The sequence below is a fragment of the Callithrix jacchus genome, chromosome 16, assembly GCF_049354715.1.
Source record: "Callithrix jacchus isolate 240 chromosome 16, calJac240_pri, whole genome shotgun sequence".
Taxonomy (NCBI): domain Eukaryota; kingdom Metazoa; phylum Chordata; class Mammalia; order Primates; family Cebidae; genus Callithrix; species Callithrix jacchus.
Window position 1 is genome coordinate 14,674,115 of NC_133517.1, and position 15,018 is coordinate 14,689,132.

The following is a 15,018-nucleotide window of genomic DNA, read 5'->3' on the forward strand; positions in this document are numbered from 1 at the left end:
GCTCCTTGTTTCTGTCCCCCATTTAATCAGATGAGTGGGCAACTCTGGGTTCCCAGAGCTCCAATAGCCAGCTTCAAAGGGCAACCAGACCAGTGTATTTTGTATGGAGAACCGCCACGCTGGGGCACCAGCAAAATAGCTGCGCTGGCCAAAATAGCTGTGCTGGCAACCCGTGGGGCTCCTCTGCCTGGGAATCTCCTGGTCTGCGGGCAATAAATATCCATCTGGAAATGTGGTATCCACTCACCCTCTGCGCTTTCACTGGGAGCTGCAATCCTGAGTTGCTCCTAAACCACCATCTTGGATCTGCTCCGCAAGTCCCTTCAGGTTTCTCTTTATAGCAGTGTGAAAATGGACCAATACAGGACCCTACCTCCTTCATTCATTCATTTACTCATGCAAATAGTTATTAAAAGTACATACTATGATTTCAGGTTCTATGTTAAGGAACTAGAGATGAAATCCTGGCCCATATCCTCCATGAGCTTAGTCTAATGAAAGGAGAAAATAAGTAAAATAAAATGTTTAACATTAAGTTTACAGTTTAAGCATGCCAAGAAATAATATATATGTTAGGTCAAAATGGATGTGAGAAAGATGCTCCTGGAGAATGTTTCATAGATGGTGAATGTCATGATTCTTCAACCTCCTCACCCACTTTGAGAATATAAAATAGAGAATGAAGGGAGAATGAGGTATATGATCATAGTTCTTTGAAGAAGAATGGGGAAATATATCACTTTCATCACAAGCCAAAAGAAAGGAGACTTCAAGGGGACCACTTGCATGTTGATATTTTGGTTCACATTAACAAGATACACATAAGATGCAAGTGAAACACAAACAGCCATAGTAACTCAATGATGTGAGCAACTTCTTCCAGAATCAGCTAGTAATATTCAAAATATTCCTCTAGTAATATTCAAATACTAGAAGAATACTAGAGGAATTTTTTTCTTTTGCTATTCACAGTATAACAGTGGCAGGCACAGCACACTTTTAAGTCTTATCTGCCTTGTAAACATTTTCTCCAGCAGATCCTTAAATTTACAGTGGACAATCAACAAAACAAGAAATCAAACTTTTACTTATGGAATTTATCAATTTCTGAGGTAGGAATGCTTACACCATGGTAGATTTCAAGCTACTAACATGTTGTCACTAAATGTGGCATTGGGAAAAGGTGTTCATTAGCATCTCCACCATATAGAGCCAATAGATGTCAATTTCCTCAGGAGCATAGATAATAGCAAAATGTATTAAAATAACTAGGAAATGATGCATTTTGAATATTTATTCCAGGGGTTTTTAGTAAAATTTAGTGGTACATTTATACCATTTAATTTTTAATAATCTTTGTTTAACAACTGCCTTGCAAAATTCCTGAAAATTTAACAGTAGGCTCTCATAAGCCAGTGCACGGTAAATTCTGCACACCACTGACCTTCAGTTTACTAAACATGCAGCCTTTGCAGTCCTATCTGTCCCTCTGAAACTATTCAAATATGGATTTTCCTAAGTATGAAATTGATGGTAACTTTTAGGACAGTATTTCCTTTTCCTTTAATCCAGTGCATACTTTTTAGTCCTAATCTTTCTTGATTATGTGTAGTAAATGACATCGTTGTTCTTCCTGTCGAAACTGCCTCATCACCAGTTTTTCAGTCTCTTGTGTTCCTCTCACCTCTCTATTTCTCAGGGCTACCTTAAAAGCTTTCCTTTTTCCAAAGAGTTCTTGAATGTTGGTGTTTCTGTGTGTCCTTAATCCTCGTTTTTTTTTGAAACAGAGTCTTGCTCTGTTTCAAGTGCAGTGGCATGATCTTGGCTCACTGCAACCTCCACCTTCTGGGTTCAGGTGAGTCCTCTGCCTCAGCCTCCCAAGTAGCTGAGACTACAGGCACGTGCCACCATGCCTGGGTAATTTTTTTATATTTTAGTAGAGACAGGATTTCACCATATTGGCCAGGCTGGTCTCAATATCTTGACCTCGTGATCCACCCGCCTTGGCCTCCCAAAGTGTTGGGATTACTGGCATAAGCCACCACACCCAGCCAATCCTCATTCTTAATCCTCGTGGCTTCTCACATTTCACACTGCTCCTGGGAAGTCTCATCTACTCTGTATCACTTACATGCAGTCAACACCCAAATCTACTCTGTATCACTTACATGCAGTCAACACTCAAATCTGTATCTCTGTATCACTTACATGCAGTCAACACCCAAATCTGCATCTCCAAACCAAAATTGTTGCCTAATCTTCTAATCTTTAGACCCACATTTGCAATTGCTTCATGATGCATTTTCACCAGTATTCAACATACATTTTTGAATTCAAAATGTTCATAACAAACTTGTTTATTTCCTTTGAAATTTGCTTCCCCCTTTCAACTCAATAATTTACAGGTAGCACCATTTACCAAAGCACCTAGCCAGATCCCCAGATGCCATTCTTTATTCCTCTTTCTTTAATGGGTTCCACATTGAAAACTCCAACTTCTAGTGGTTCTGATCTTAATATTTCTACCAAGTATTGCTTCTTTCTGTTCTCACTTCCACTGATAAAACTTGAGTCCTAATTACTTCTCCTTGTTATAATAATCTATTTCCTAACTTTGACTCATCATACACATTGATGCGTCTGTGATCTTCGTAAATCACAAATCCTTTAATGGGGCCCAGTTGCCTTAGAGCAGTGGCTCTCAAACATAGCTGCACAACAGAATCAGCTGAGCAAGGATTTTGTTCAATCAAGTTTATAAATGAATAATTTACATGTAATAAAATGCATGCACTTTAAGTGTAGCATTCAGCATGTTTTTAACAAATGTATTAATATAGACCTGTGTAACCACCACCACAATCAAGCAATAAAACATTCTGTCACCTCAAAAACTTCCTACATGTCCTACAATTCCCTAAGCTTATTCTTACCCCAAAAGACAGCCCCTAACTACCATCAGCTTTTAGTCATTAAAGGGGTTGCCTGTTCTAAAAATTCATATAAATCGAATCAGACAATACTTACTATTTTGCGCCTGGCTTTTTTTTACCCAAGATAATATGTTTGAGATTCATTCAAGATGTGTGAATCCATAATTTCTTCCTTTTTACCACTGAGTAATATTTCATTGTATGAATTATCAAAACTGTATCCATTCATTGGCTGATCGACATTTAGATTGTTTCCAGTTTGGAGGCTACTATGGATAAAGCTTCTATGAACATTTGGGTAGAAATATTTTATAAATATATACTTTCATCCCTCGTAGGTCACTATTTAGGAGAATTGCTGGTTCGTATGATAATGGAATATTTAACATTTGAAGAAACTGACAACCTATTTTCCAAAGTGGCTGTCCCATTCTAGGACCCACTAGCAGTGTATGAGAGTTCCATGCAGAAAGCTAGGGCAACAGCCACTCAAGAGGCTGAGGTGGAAGGATTGCTTGAACCAGACAGGTTGGGGCTGCAGTGAGCCACAATTGCACCACTGTACTCCAGCCTGGGCAACAGAAAAAAACGCTGTTTCAAAAAAAAAAGATCCTGGGCAAATATAGTCACCTTGTTCGTTTTCCTTCTCCCAGATATCACAGACCTGTACTGCCTGTTGCTTAATGCCTTAAAACCATTGTTATGTATACATATACAACAATGGTGCTACCTGTAAATTATTGAGGTGTGTGTGTGTGTGTATTAGTTTTTAGTTGTTACGAGTGCGAGGACAAGTCCAATACCAGGTATACTGTCATGGCCAGTAGCAAAATCCACTTGGTGAACATCTTAAGACATATGATAACCTGAGTCCCACCCTATACCAATTAATAAACCTGAGTTCCTGGAGAGTGGAGAAAAGAAGCGATCCTAATGTACAAGAATGTCAGAGAATCACTGGCTCAGAGGATTCAATCCCCAACCTGAGGCAAGATTGTTCGGAATGTGTCTCAAGCCTCCAGTCTAGATCCGTCTGCTCCCCACCATTCCATAACCGACTTTTGTCATTTCTAAGCTGCAACCATATAGTAGTTTGCTGACATGAATGTAGTATTTCAAATCTTGGTGTCTTTGCCTTTTCCAAGATTCTTTCTGGTCCAATACTTCTACTAGACGTACTTTCCTTCAACACTTAGCTAAAATGTCTTTGGCTCTATGAGGCATTTCTTGTTAAAGAGCCAGAGATTTCTAGGACAGAATCCTGTGTTAAAAAGAGTATCAGAAAAACAAGTGCAGGTTAGTATCTAGCACTGCCATTTACTACAGAATGAAGTTAGACTTTATCATCTGGTTGCCCCCGGTATAACAAGGTAATCATAACTACCCAGCAGAGAAATAAATGAAATTACACAGGGAATGCACAGTTGGGGGGAGAAAAATTTCTCCTTTACTCTTTCAAAGTCTTCAGCTGGGTCCAAAGAATTAAACAGACACAAAACAGATTAACAGGGAAAAAAACATATAAATTTTATTTAATAAAACTTTACATGTATTTAGTAAAACATTACATACAAAATTTGTATTAGGCCAGGCACGGTGGCTCACGCCTGTAATCCCAGCACTTTGGAAGGCTGAGAAGGACAGGTCAAGAGATCAAGACAAAAATTAGCTGGGCGTGGTGGCACACGCCTGTAGTCCCAGATACTCAGGAGGCTGGGGCAGGAGAATTGCTTGATCCCGGGAGGCGGAGGTTGTAGTGAGCCGAGATCGCGCCACTACACTCCAGCCTGGCGCTTGGCGATGGAGCGAGACTCTGTCTCAAAAAAAAAATTTGTATTAAATAAACACAAATTTTATTTAATAAAACTTTACACGTAAGTGGGTGTCCTCACAAGAAAATAAAGACCGAAATAAGTGTCCAGGCCTATACTAAGTTGAACAAAGAGAGGCAATTTTGGAAGAGTATCTAGGAAGATACGAGTTACTTTAACAATGTACAGATTTCTCTCAGTCTCAACTCCCCTTCTTTGGTGATGAGTATCTTTCCTCTTGGTATAGGGACGACATCTATCACATGGTAGTTTATTTTCCTGCTTTCAGGAAGAAAAGAAGGTCAGAGTGCTCTTCTTGCACCTGCTGTTTATCAAATGCCTTTTTATTTTTTGAGACTGAGTCTGAGACACACAGGCTGACGTGCAATGGCGCCACCACCGCTCACTGCAACCTCCGATTCCTGGGTTCATGCAATGCTCCTGTCTCAGCCTCCCGAGTAAGTGGGACTACAGGCGCCCGCCACCACGCCCGGCTAATTTTTGTAATTTTAGTAGAGACGGGGTTTTCGCCACATTGTTCAGGTTGGTCTCTAACTCCTGACCTTAAGTAATCAGCCCGCCTCGGCCTCACAAACTGCTGTGATTATAGGCGACCACGCCTGGCAGAGTTCTGCTTTCAGCAAATTATTCCAGGCACTTTTTACGGTGTTTTTCACCTTCAATACGAATTCACATTGTGGAGGTGATGTACCACCAGTCCTTCATAGGAAAGATGAGAGAATCTGACCAAGACCAGAAGTGAGGGTTGCAATTTTTCATCAGATGAAAAATCCACAGGATGTTTTCATTGTTGGGCTAAATGAATCTACATGTCTAGACTGCCCGCTAGGGCGGCCTACAGCGCCTTGAGGCGTGTAGTAGGAGCAACACGAAACTTACAGAAGTTTCCCAGCGGAGAAATTACCCGAGCCAACTTCCTTTAAGGGAGAAAGGGAAAGTTGACAGGTGGTCCAGCACCGGAAATGGGGGCGCCGGTTCGGAAAGCGGGGGCGCGCACGCGCTTTGCGAGACTCCGCCCTTCCAGCGGTTGCCAGGCTACCGGCCCCGGAAGTCGCGGCAGCTGCGTCCGCAGTGGGCGCTGCTAGACGGCGGAAGATGGCGGAGGGCGGCGGCTCTGAGCCCGGCGAGCAGGAGCGGAGGTCTTCCGGGCCGCGGCCTCCGAGCGCGCGAGATTTGCAGGTGAGGCGAGCAGCCGGGGGAGGGAGCGCGTCGGTGGGCGCGGGCCAGTGACGGCGCGGGCTGGTGCGAGTCGGAGGCCGCCTCTCTCCTCGGCGGAGCCTTTCCCGGACCCTGTCTTGGGTTAGAATCTTGACTTCGGCGCCCGGTCTCCCCAGGTCGGCGCTTAGCACGGTGATGGTAGTGTACACTAGTGCCCGACCCTCCAGCGCTGGTGCCTCGTCTCCCTTCCACCCCACGTACGATGTAAAAACAGCTACTCATTTAGAATGACATTTTGTGGGGTCAGTTGGTTGCTTCACGGGTTGATGCTTCCTTCTTGGAACTTACTCCAGAAGAAAGGTTACCTGTGGCCGCAGGGGAGTAGGCAGTCACCTCGACAGTAATGATGCGTGATTTGTTCTTTTTCTGTCTTGGATGCTATTTTTGACTTGATTACTTACATATAAAAATGGTTCCATTTTATCGTAGCTTTTTCTTTTAAAGAGGTGAAGGAAAGCAATGCACACTATGTTCATACAGCCTAGTTGTCCAAGTCATGGTCTTTAAAACATTGCACACAAGAAACAGGGAAATAAAACTTCGTGATGTTGTATAGGACACTGATATTAGTTAGCTAAATACTAGTGCACCAAATCCCGTTTTATCAGATACTGACGCCATTTTTCTCATTTTAGGCTTTTTTTGTGTCTCATTATAAGATTATTGATGAAAATTTAACAAGTAAATATCAGTAAAGAGATACTAAGGAGAATCTTGGTAGAACAGTTCTACTGTATTACTTTAAACCACACTTCATTCTAATGTGAACAAACCACCATCCATAGTGACATACTACGCTTTGGGGAATGTGGAAATAAGTAGGACATCAAATCCTTAGTCCGTGCTAAACTCTATTGATGCGTATGTAAGTGTAAAAGACATTTCTACCTTTTGGAAGCCTACAGATTTCTTTGGAGAAATGGGATGTGAATACATTTAGCATAACATTTTAAGATGAAGGATGATGGGGTGCCAAAATAAGCAGTGCATAAAGTGAAAAATTTGGAAACTGGAAAGATCAGTGTAAGATTAGGAGGTGAACTCTGTGTAGAATAGTCCCAGCACCCATAGTTGACTCAGTAGTAATAAACAGAATCAAGGCATAGGAAGCTATTGTGTACCTCATCTTTCCTATTTAAACCTACATCACTGAGACAGCATGGAGTTAGTAGTCATACCAGTTTTGATTTGCCTTAGTCCTGCTACTTAGTAGTTTTATGAACTTAGGAGAAATGCCTTAACTTCTCTGAGCCCCACTGTCTTCATTTGTAAACTGTGGAGGGTCAGGGTGCTGGTGGTAGTGTAAGGATTAAATGGTGTAAAGGGCCTATGCAAAATTCCTACATTATTCTGGCTCAGTTGTTACTGAGCAAATATTTGGTTTCTTTTTCCTCAATGAGAAAGATGCTATTACTTTCACTGGTTAGTCCCTTTTAGTGTCATTAAAGTTAATATAGTATGTAACTTAATGACCTTTCCTAACTTAAATCCATTTCTTCTTTGTATGTGAAAAGTGAGAACAGTTTGGCTAATGGCCACCTGATTCTTGGCAAATTGTTTGCAGACTTAATCCAGTGGATCAAAGTATAATTAATGTTTGGAGATACTCTGGTAGATGTTGCTGATTGTGAGAATGCTTTCATTTCCATCCTAAGTTAGAAGATGGGAATTTTTTTTCATCTGTCTACTTCTGGTAGGTAGGGCAGTAGGAAGAAAACTGATTTCTTTATGAATGTGATTTGGTATATCAAGTACAGTATCTAAGTATTGATAATCTTTCCTTTAGAACTTAATATGAATGTGAAGAACTTGCAAAGAAACTTGAAAACAGCCAAAGGGATGACATATCAAGAAATAAAGTATGTATCAAAAGTTTAAAAGAGTTAACTAATGTTTTTCCCGAATGGTATCTTAGAGAATGATTACTTATAGATTATATTGTTATCATTTAATCTAGACATGCTTAAGAGTTAACCCAGTTCGTGCAGCTTTCAGTAGATATTTCTTACTTCCCTAACAGCTTGATCTAAGAGTCTTTCTGAGCAAGTAAAGGGGTAATGTATTACTGATTGGAACAAGTATAAGTACCCCTAAGTAAGTATATCTTAGCTGCCATGCAATGTAGGGTTTGTCAGCATCTAAATCAGGAGGGAATGCTCCAGGTGCCACCAGAGGAAAGCTGCATAGTTGTTTCCCAAAAGGCCTCCCAGCCATGGGAGCCCCCAATTTACAAACTGCAGACTTAGAAATCTTTTTTGCATGTCACACAATAGATTTTCATAGCTCCCTTCATCCCCCACAAATAAGGAAATGGTCAGAGGGAAAGTTAGGGGTGGGATTGTTAGTGACAAAACTAAGCCCTAAACCTCATCAGTATTCAATATTATTTCTGAATTGCTTTCTCTTCTGGTGTCCCTCAGCCCAACCACACACATGTTCATTAAGGTATTTAGTCGTATACTCTGTCCCAGTTTTCCTCCACGTGTTCCGTGTTTCTGTATAGGTTGGAGTGGGGGAGTGGGAACAGGGTTAACTTCTGTGCTTACCAGGGTTAGGATTGGATTTGTTAGGATGGACTCAATAGTGGGTACTATAAATGAGAAGAATTAAAATGTCTGATACTGTGTTGCCACAAGTACCCTAATCCTATCAAATATCTTTATTCTGGATCGTTGATTCTCTAGTGTGCATCTGTGACCTGGAAGTCTTGTCAAAAATTGCTGGAACACACCCCAAAGTGTGTTTCATTGGTTGTAGAGTGGGGTTTACATATATGCATTTCTTACAAGTTCCCGGGTGTCTGTATAATACACATTTATTACAGCTTCTAGAATTGGTTACTCTAAGGCTAGAATTCCAGTACTCTTAATCTTTTGCTATATACTTGATTTTCTCACCCAATTACTTTGCTTTCAGGTTGCAAGTTCTTCACATTTCAAATTCCAGAGGAAAGATTATCAATACTTTACTTAGATACTTTATCCTCTGCGTATTATTGAAACATTTTCTTAATTCTGTTTTGAAATTTTGTTGTGTTAGTTTTGACCAGTACTTCAATTAATATTTATCAGTTTAAAGTATCATTTCCTCTTGATATGGTACTATCTGCTATGTTAAATAATAAAAATTAAATTTCTTTGTAATATTTAATAATGAACTTATGCCATATGATGCCACATGGCATCAACTCCCTCTAAATACTGCTCATTTTCTTCTAAGTTGTTAGTGATGTACCATTAATAACTAGGATCTTTCAGCCAGGTAGACTCTTAATCATTTTCCTCACATTCCTCTTTTGTTAATATATGTTCTACATTTCATGGAGTCAGAGACATTTTTGCTTTTCTTATTTATGTTACCAAAGAAAAGTGTTATTTGATTGGAAGCATTTATTCAAATCTTGTTAAAGCAAAAAGCAAGGCAAAAATGTATAGCAAATATAACCCCAATTTAAAATCCATCTGTCTATATCTATTTCTGATTCATTTTATATTCTTTATATAATTCAGCATTGAATTTTCTTGCCTCTTAGGTACAATGTCAGAAACAATTTGAGAAACTTAAAGTTTAGTTGGGGAAATAAAACTGCAAAAGTACACAAGTAATGACGACATAATGCTTAATATGAATGTCATTGGAGGTATCACATGCTATGGGTATTTAGAAAAAAAGGTATTAAGAAAATTCGAAAAGGTTTTGTGAAGGAGAGCTGAAATGGGCCTTTGAAATACAGGTGACATTTTCATTGAGGAGAATAGGAATATCATAGAAGTAATTCATAAAGCTGACATCAGCTCAGAAGGAAATACATAAAATAATACTGCTTTAAAGAAATTTGGGGGAGGTGTAATTTCTGAAAACTTGAGACCCTTGTCATCCATCAGAGTGTGTATGTGCATGTCTGTTTGTCTCTCCTCTGTCATTTGTTTTATTTTCTTTTTGGAGGGGATGGAGTAGTAAAGGACCATAAGGAGATTTAACAGTCTAGGAAAAAAAAAAAAATCTTGGGGAAAATGAAATACTGATACGATCATTGCTAAACATTTCAAAATAATATCTTCTAGTAATAGAGCACATGCTTTGTGCTTTCCGTACATTCTTTAATCCTTCAAATGACTCTCTAAGGTAATTTTTTAATAGGCATTTGAAGATGTGGTAACTAAGGCTCAGAAAAGTATTTGCCCAAGATCATACAGTAAGTGCCTAAATTAGGATTTGAATTCAGTCCTTTTAGATGACCACTTTTAAAATTTAGATTTCTAGCAAAGTTGCCATGGTACAAATAGGAAAGTTATTGAATGTGGGAGGGTGGGAGTAAAAAAAATTAGAGAGAATAGAATAGTCTTTCGTTTTGTTTTCTTTGTGTGTATTTTAAAAGTTGACTAATAGAATTTTCAAAGAATTAACTTTGCCCCAATGCCCTGTTCTTATAGGTCGTTTTCATACCATTTGTGTGTCTAAAAGGAGCATTTTAATCTGTTTTGTTTTGGTTTTATTCGTTGTTGTTGTTTTGGAAAAAAACCCCAGAGATTATGGTCATGCCAGTTACAATTGAATAGCTGCAGGAGCATTAAGGAAAGCTGCTGAGTTGTTGTCCAAAGATGTCAAAAGTCAGAAAAAATAACCTATACGATACTGAAATATGGGATTCCTTTTTTAAATTCCATTTTAAGAACAAATATAGTTTTATTTCATTTTGAAGTAAACTATCCAGCAAATATCTGTAGTGTATAATTTGGTAATATTACTTTCTAAATGGATAAACCACGTATAGTTTATGGTCTTGTATTCTTCAGAAACTCATTTTCCTGAGCACCATGAAATTTATATGTCTGGTAGACTTTTAAATAGAATACTTCTGAAATTGTTTTATGTGCTTGGAGTTTGAAAACTTGAATATCTGAATGAAACCATTTTATGAGGTCTGATGAAAGAAGCTGACAGTGTGAAACATCTTCAGGAATTCTTAAAAAATTGCACAAGAGTTTTAGGTTTAAATTTGAAAATGGTTCGTTACCTAAAACAGATTTTTGATACTGTTGTATAGTTAATTGAAAATAATCAAATAATTATTACAACTTAGAATTATTCTCATAGATGTGGCATTTTGGTATTTCTATAAAATGAGATGCAATGAGTTTATTTCATAAAGGAATCATCTTTTGAAGCATCAGCTTCTTTCATGAAAAGTCTTTACCACTCAATTTTAAGTTAATGTTCTATATGTAACTTCTAGTTGTATGGAAGAAGTTATTGCTAGTATTATCCTTTATAACAAGCCTATTACTATGTAGCTGGCCTTGGCAGAACTGTATGAAGATGAAGTGAAATGCAAATCTTCCAAGCCTGATAGACCTAAAGCTGCAGTCTTCAAGAGCCCACGAACACCACCTCAACGGTAAGTTTTATTTTGTTTTGTTGTAAAAAGAAATTATAACTTTTTCTAAAAATGTACTATAAATTATTTTAAATGGCCTTGTTCAAGGTTTCTCCAACAATTTTTTTAAATTATTCTTTTCTTCCAAGATCGAGGCAGATTCGGTTAAAACAAAAATAGAAATGATTAATAGCATTTAGGTGCTACTTTAAAAACTTTTACAGTCAGAAAGCTAAAAGAAACTTACGGAAAAATTACTTTAAAGTACCTAATATTTTGGTAGATATGTAAAATTATATCCTGAATGCTGTTTTTCTTGGGCACAATGGTTTTTTAATATTTTTTGAATCACAGGATACATTAAGGCTCTAATGAAAGCTGCAGAATTCTCCTCTCAAAACAACTTTCATGTGCAAGTTTGTCATTCATTTTTAAGGGTTTGTTTGCTTCTCAAAGCTTTTCCATGGAGCCTCTATGGGTTTTTTGTCTTACATTTAGGAATCTATGATTTCTGAAGTCTGTCTCTTCCTCCTTTAGGTGATGATTCCTCTAATGTGTGACCTCCTAAATATCATTTGCAGTTATTAAAATCCCCGAACTATAAAAACAACCAACTATGAAGATTTAAGAGATGAGAACCAGGTGTATTTTATTGCTGTGAGTTTTCTTGTTGCCAGGAGTATTTTCATTAACATCTTTTTAGTACTGTAAATATCCCTGGGGAAGAAACGTCAGTTTTCCCATTATATCTTAGTCTCAGAAAGTCTACTTTATAAATTTTCAATCCATCAAAAGTCAAGACTAGTAAATACTGCGTTTATTCCACCTGTATTCACCAAGTTGTTAAAATGTTACATTGCACTTGTACACACATGGATTCTCTCTCTCTTTTTTACCCAACTATTTGAAAGGAAATTGTAGCCAGTATGATACTTTGCCTCTGGATTCTTCAGCATGCATCTCCCAAGAAGAAGCACACACTTTTAATAACATAGCGCATCTTACAAAATTAATAGTAATTCAGGCTGGGAGCAGTGGCTTACGCCTGTAATTCCAGCACTTTGGGAGGCCAAGGCAGGTGGATCACTTGAGGTCAGGAGTTCAAGACCAGCCTGGCCAATATGGCAAAACCTTGTCTGTACTAAAAATATAGAAATTAGCCAGGGTGGCACAGGCCTGTAATTCCAGCTACTCTGAAGGCTGAGGCACAAGAATTGTCTGAACTTGGGAGGCGGAGGTTGCAGAGAGCCGAGATGGCACCAACTGCACTCCAGCCTGAATGACGGAGGAGGACACTGTCTCAAAAAAAAAATTAATAATAATTCTATGATGTCATTTAATATATAGTCTGTAGTCAGATATCTCTTAGAGCCTTATCTTTGGATTTAGGATTCAACCAAGGACATTGCATTTACTTATTCCTGTTTTGAATTTTTGAATACAGAGCATTCTCCCTACCTTTTTGTTGTTTTTAGCTCAGCTACTTAATTTAAGCTTTACTACATTGAATTTTTTAGAGCGTCTAGGCCAGATGTCTTATAAAATGTCTAACATTCAGCCGGGTGCGGTGGCTCACGCCTGTAATCCTAGCACTTTGGGAGGCCGAGGCGCGTGGATCACGAGGTCAAGAGATCAAGACCATCCTGGCCAACATGGTGAAACCCCATCTCTACAAAAAAAAAACAAAATTAAAAAAAAAAGAGGAAATAAAACCATTGTTTAAAAAAAATGTCTAACATTCTAGATGATTGTTTCCTTGTGATAAGACTTTTATTAGTTTTTTTGTCAAAAATGTAAAATAAGTGATATTGTCTGCTATTTATTACGTGATAACAGGAGTCATAATTTCAGTATTTTCCATCATTGGTGATACGTTCACTTGGTTAAGGTGCTGACCACCACAGCGCTCCACTGTAAGATAGATACTGTTTGTCCTTTGTAATCAGCAGGTTGGTATCTTGACACTGTTTCAACATCCTATTCTTTCATTTAATTCTTATCTTTATACAAATAAAATACTGTATTTTTAGCTGCTTCTTAAATTTATATATTCTCCCAAGCTTTGAAAGTACTTCATAGGTATCTGTGTACTTAAATTTTACTCACTATTTGGTCAGCATTTCTCCAGTTTGAACATACGTTGAATGACTTAATATTTGAGCTCTTATCATAAGATTACTGTATTAATATTTTCCTTGCTATTCAATTATAATTACTAAGATACTTCAGTGAAAGGTTTTCTTTTATGTTGTCTGAAACAATGTTTCCATTAATAGGTATAATTCAGTAAGTCAGTTTTTAAGGATTTTGTGCCTAACATTTGATCTTTAGAATTATTTACATTTCAAGAGCTGAGCTTCCTTAAAATATATTGATTGGAATATAAACTGTGTTTAATCTGTTTATAATACAATGTATAGCAAACTGTTGGCAATCTTTTTTCCTATGTATGATATTTTCTAATGTTAAGCGTACACTTCTTTTGATTTCATATTCAGTATCAACATTCTCCCAGTATCACTGTGTTTCTGCTAATCTGTTTGGTACAGAAAACACTGCTTATTTTCATGGTCCACCTCCTTGGGCAGTATTAGAAATCAAAACAGTTATTGTTTCATTGTCATTTTAAGCCAAGACATTTTCATTATCTGAAACTCTGGACATAAAATGGTCTGTGTTTTTAATTTACAAGAGGAGTTACGTTATCTACAGAAAGACCCTCAGGATATAATCTGATACCTGTTTTGACATATATTCATCTGTGAAGAGTTACATATCGTAAACAGAACTTAGATATGTCCTCTGCAAGTCATTATATAGTAGTATTGCTTCTGAGAATTAAATGAGATAAAGCAGATAAGATGCCGAGCACAGAGTTGGTCCTTAGCTGGGCCTTAAAAGGATTTGGGATATTAGGAGTTAGATAAACAAAGGACACAATTCAAGGAACAAAGAATCACAGAGGAGAAAATAATCAAAATGACCAGAGGCCTCAGAAAAGGAACCAGCAGAACTTTAGTAGCTTAGTAGCAAATAAGATTGGCTAGATGGGGTGCAGCCAGGAAGGCTTTCATAGGCATGTGACCTGTACTGTTGCTCAAGGCCCCATGCCTAGAAGGGCCCTGTGCTTGGACTAATGCTTTGCTGTTACTGTTTTGAAATTCTTAATAGATTTTGAACAAGGGGACTCGCATTTTCACTTTGCACTGGGTCCCACAAATTATGTAGCCAGTTCTGGATACAACCTTGAAGCCCATGAAGATGAGTTGTGCCTGTGTAGAAGGCAGTGGAAAGCCAGTTAGTTTTTTTGTTAAAAATGTAATGATAAAACTATAATATAGTGTTAAAAGCTTTGACTCTGGAGTTAGACACATCTCAGTTGTAATTTTTTTTTCTCTATCCTCTAATAAGGTTTTGGCAGTTGGTGAGTTATTTAGACTACTTCAATCTTAGTTTTCTTACCTGTAAAATAGGAGTAATAACATTGTTATGATTAAACACATGGTCATCTTTTTGATAAATGTTAGCTATTACTATTCTATTCATTTAGGAAAACAGGACAAGCAATAGTATATAAAATTAATGATGATGAGGAGAATAGGATAAAGAGGGAAAGAAATCAAGACAGAAACAATTGAGGTAAACTGAGGAATGAGGT

The 15,018-nt window shown here is 37.9% G+C and overlaps 1 protein-coding gene and 1 long non-coding RNA gene across 2 annotated transcripts in view; one reads left to right on the forward strand and one right to left on the reverse strand.

Moving 5' to 3' along the window:
- Window positions 1–4,435: 4,435 nt before the first annotated feature.
- LOC128929933 (uncharacterized) lies at window positions 4,436–5,743 on the reverse strand. Its single transcript, XR_008477256.2, has 2 exons — window positions 5,645–5,743; window positions 4,436–4,746 (listed from the first exon to the last, which is right to left on the reverse strand). It is a non-coding gene; the product is annotated as an uncharacterized LOC128929933 (long non-coding RNA).
- A 92-nt stretch (window positions 5,744–5,835) lies between these two features.
- The window catches only part of UBXN2B (UBX domain protein 2B), a 31,225-nt gene continuing 22,042 nt past the window's right edge, over window positions 5,836–15,018 (forward strand). Inside the window, exons 1-2 of the mRNA XM_035276501.3 lie at window positions 5,836–5,944; window positions 11,278–11,381. Of these exons, the coding sequence (XP_035132392.1) occupies window positions 5,861–5,944; window positions 11,278–11,381 (188 nt within the window). The 5' untranslated portion in view covers window positions 5,836–5,860. The remainder of the gene's footprint in view (window positions 5,945–11,277; window positions 11,382–15,018) is intronic.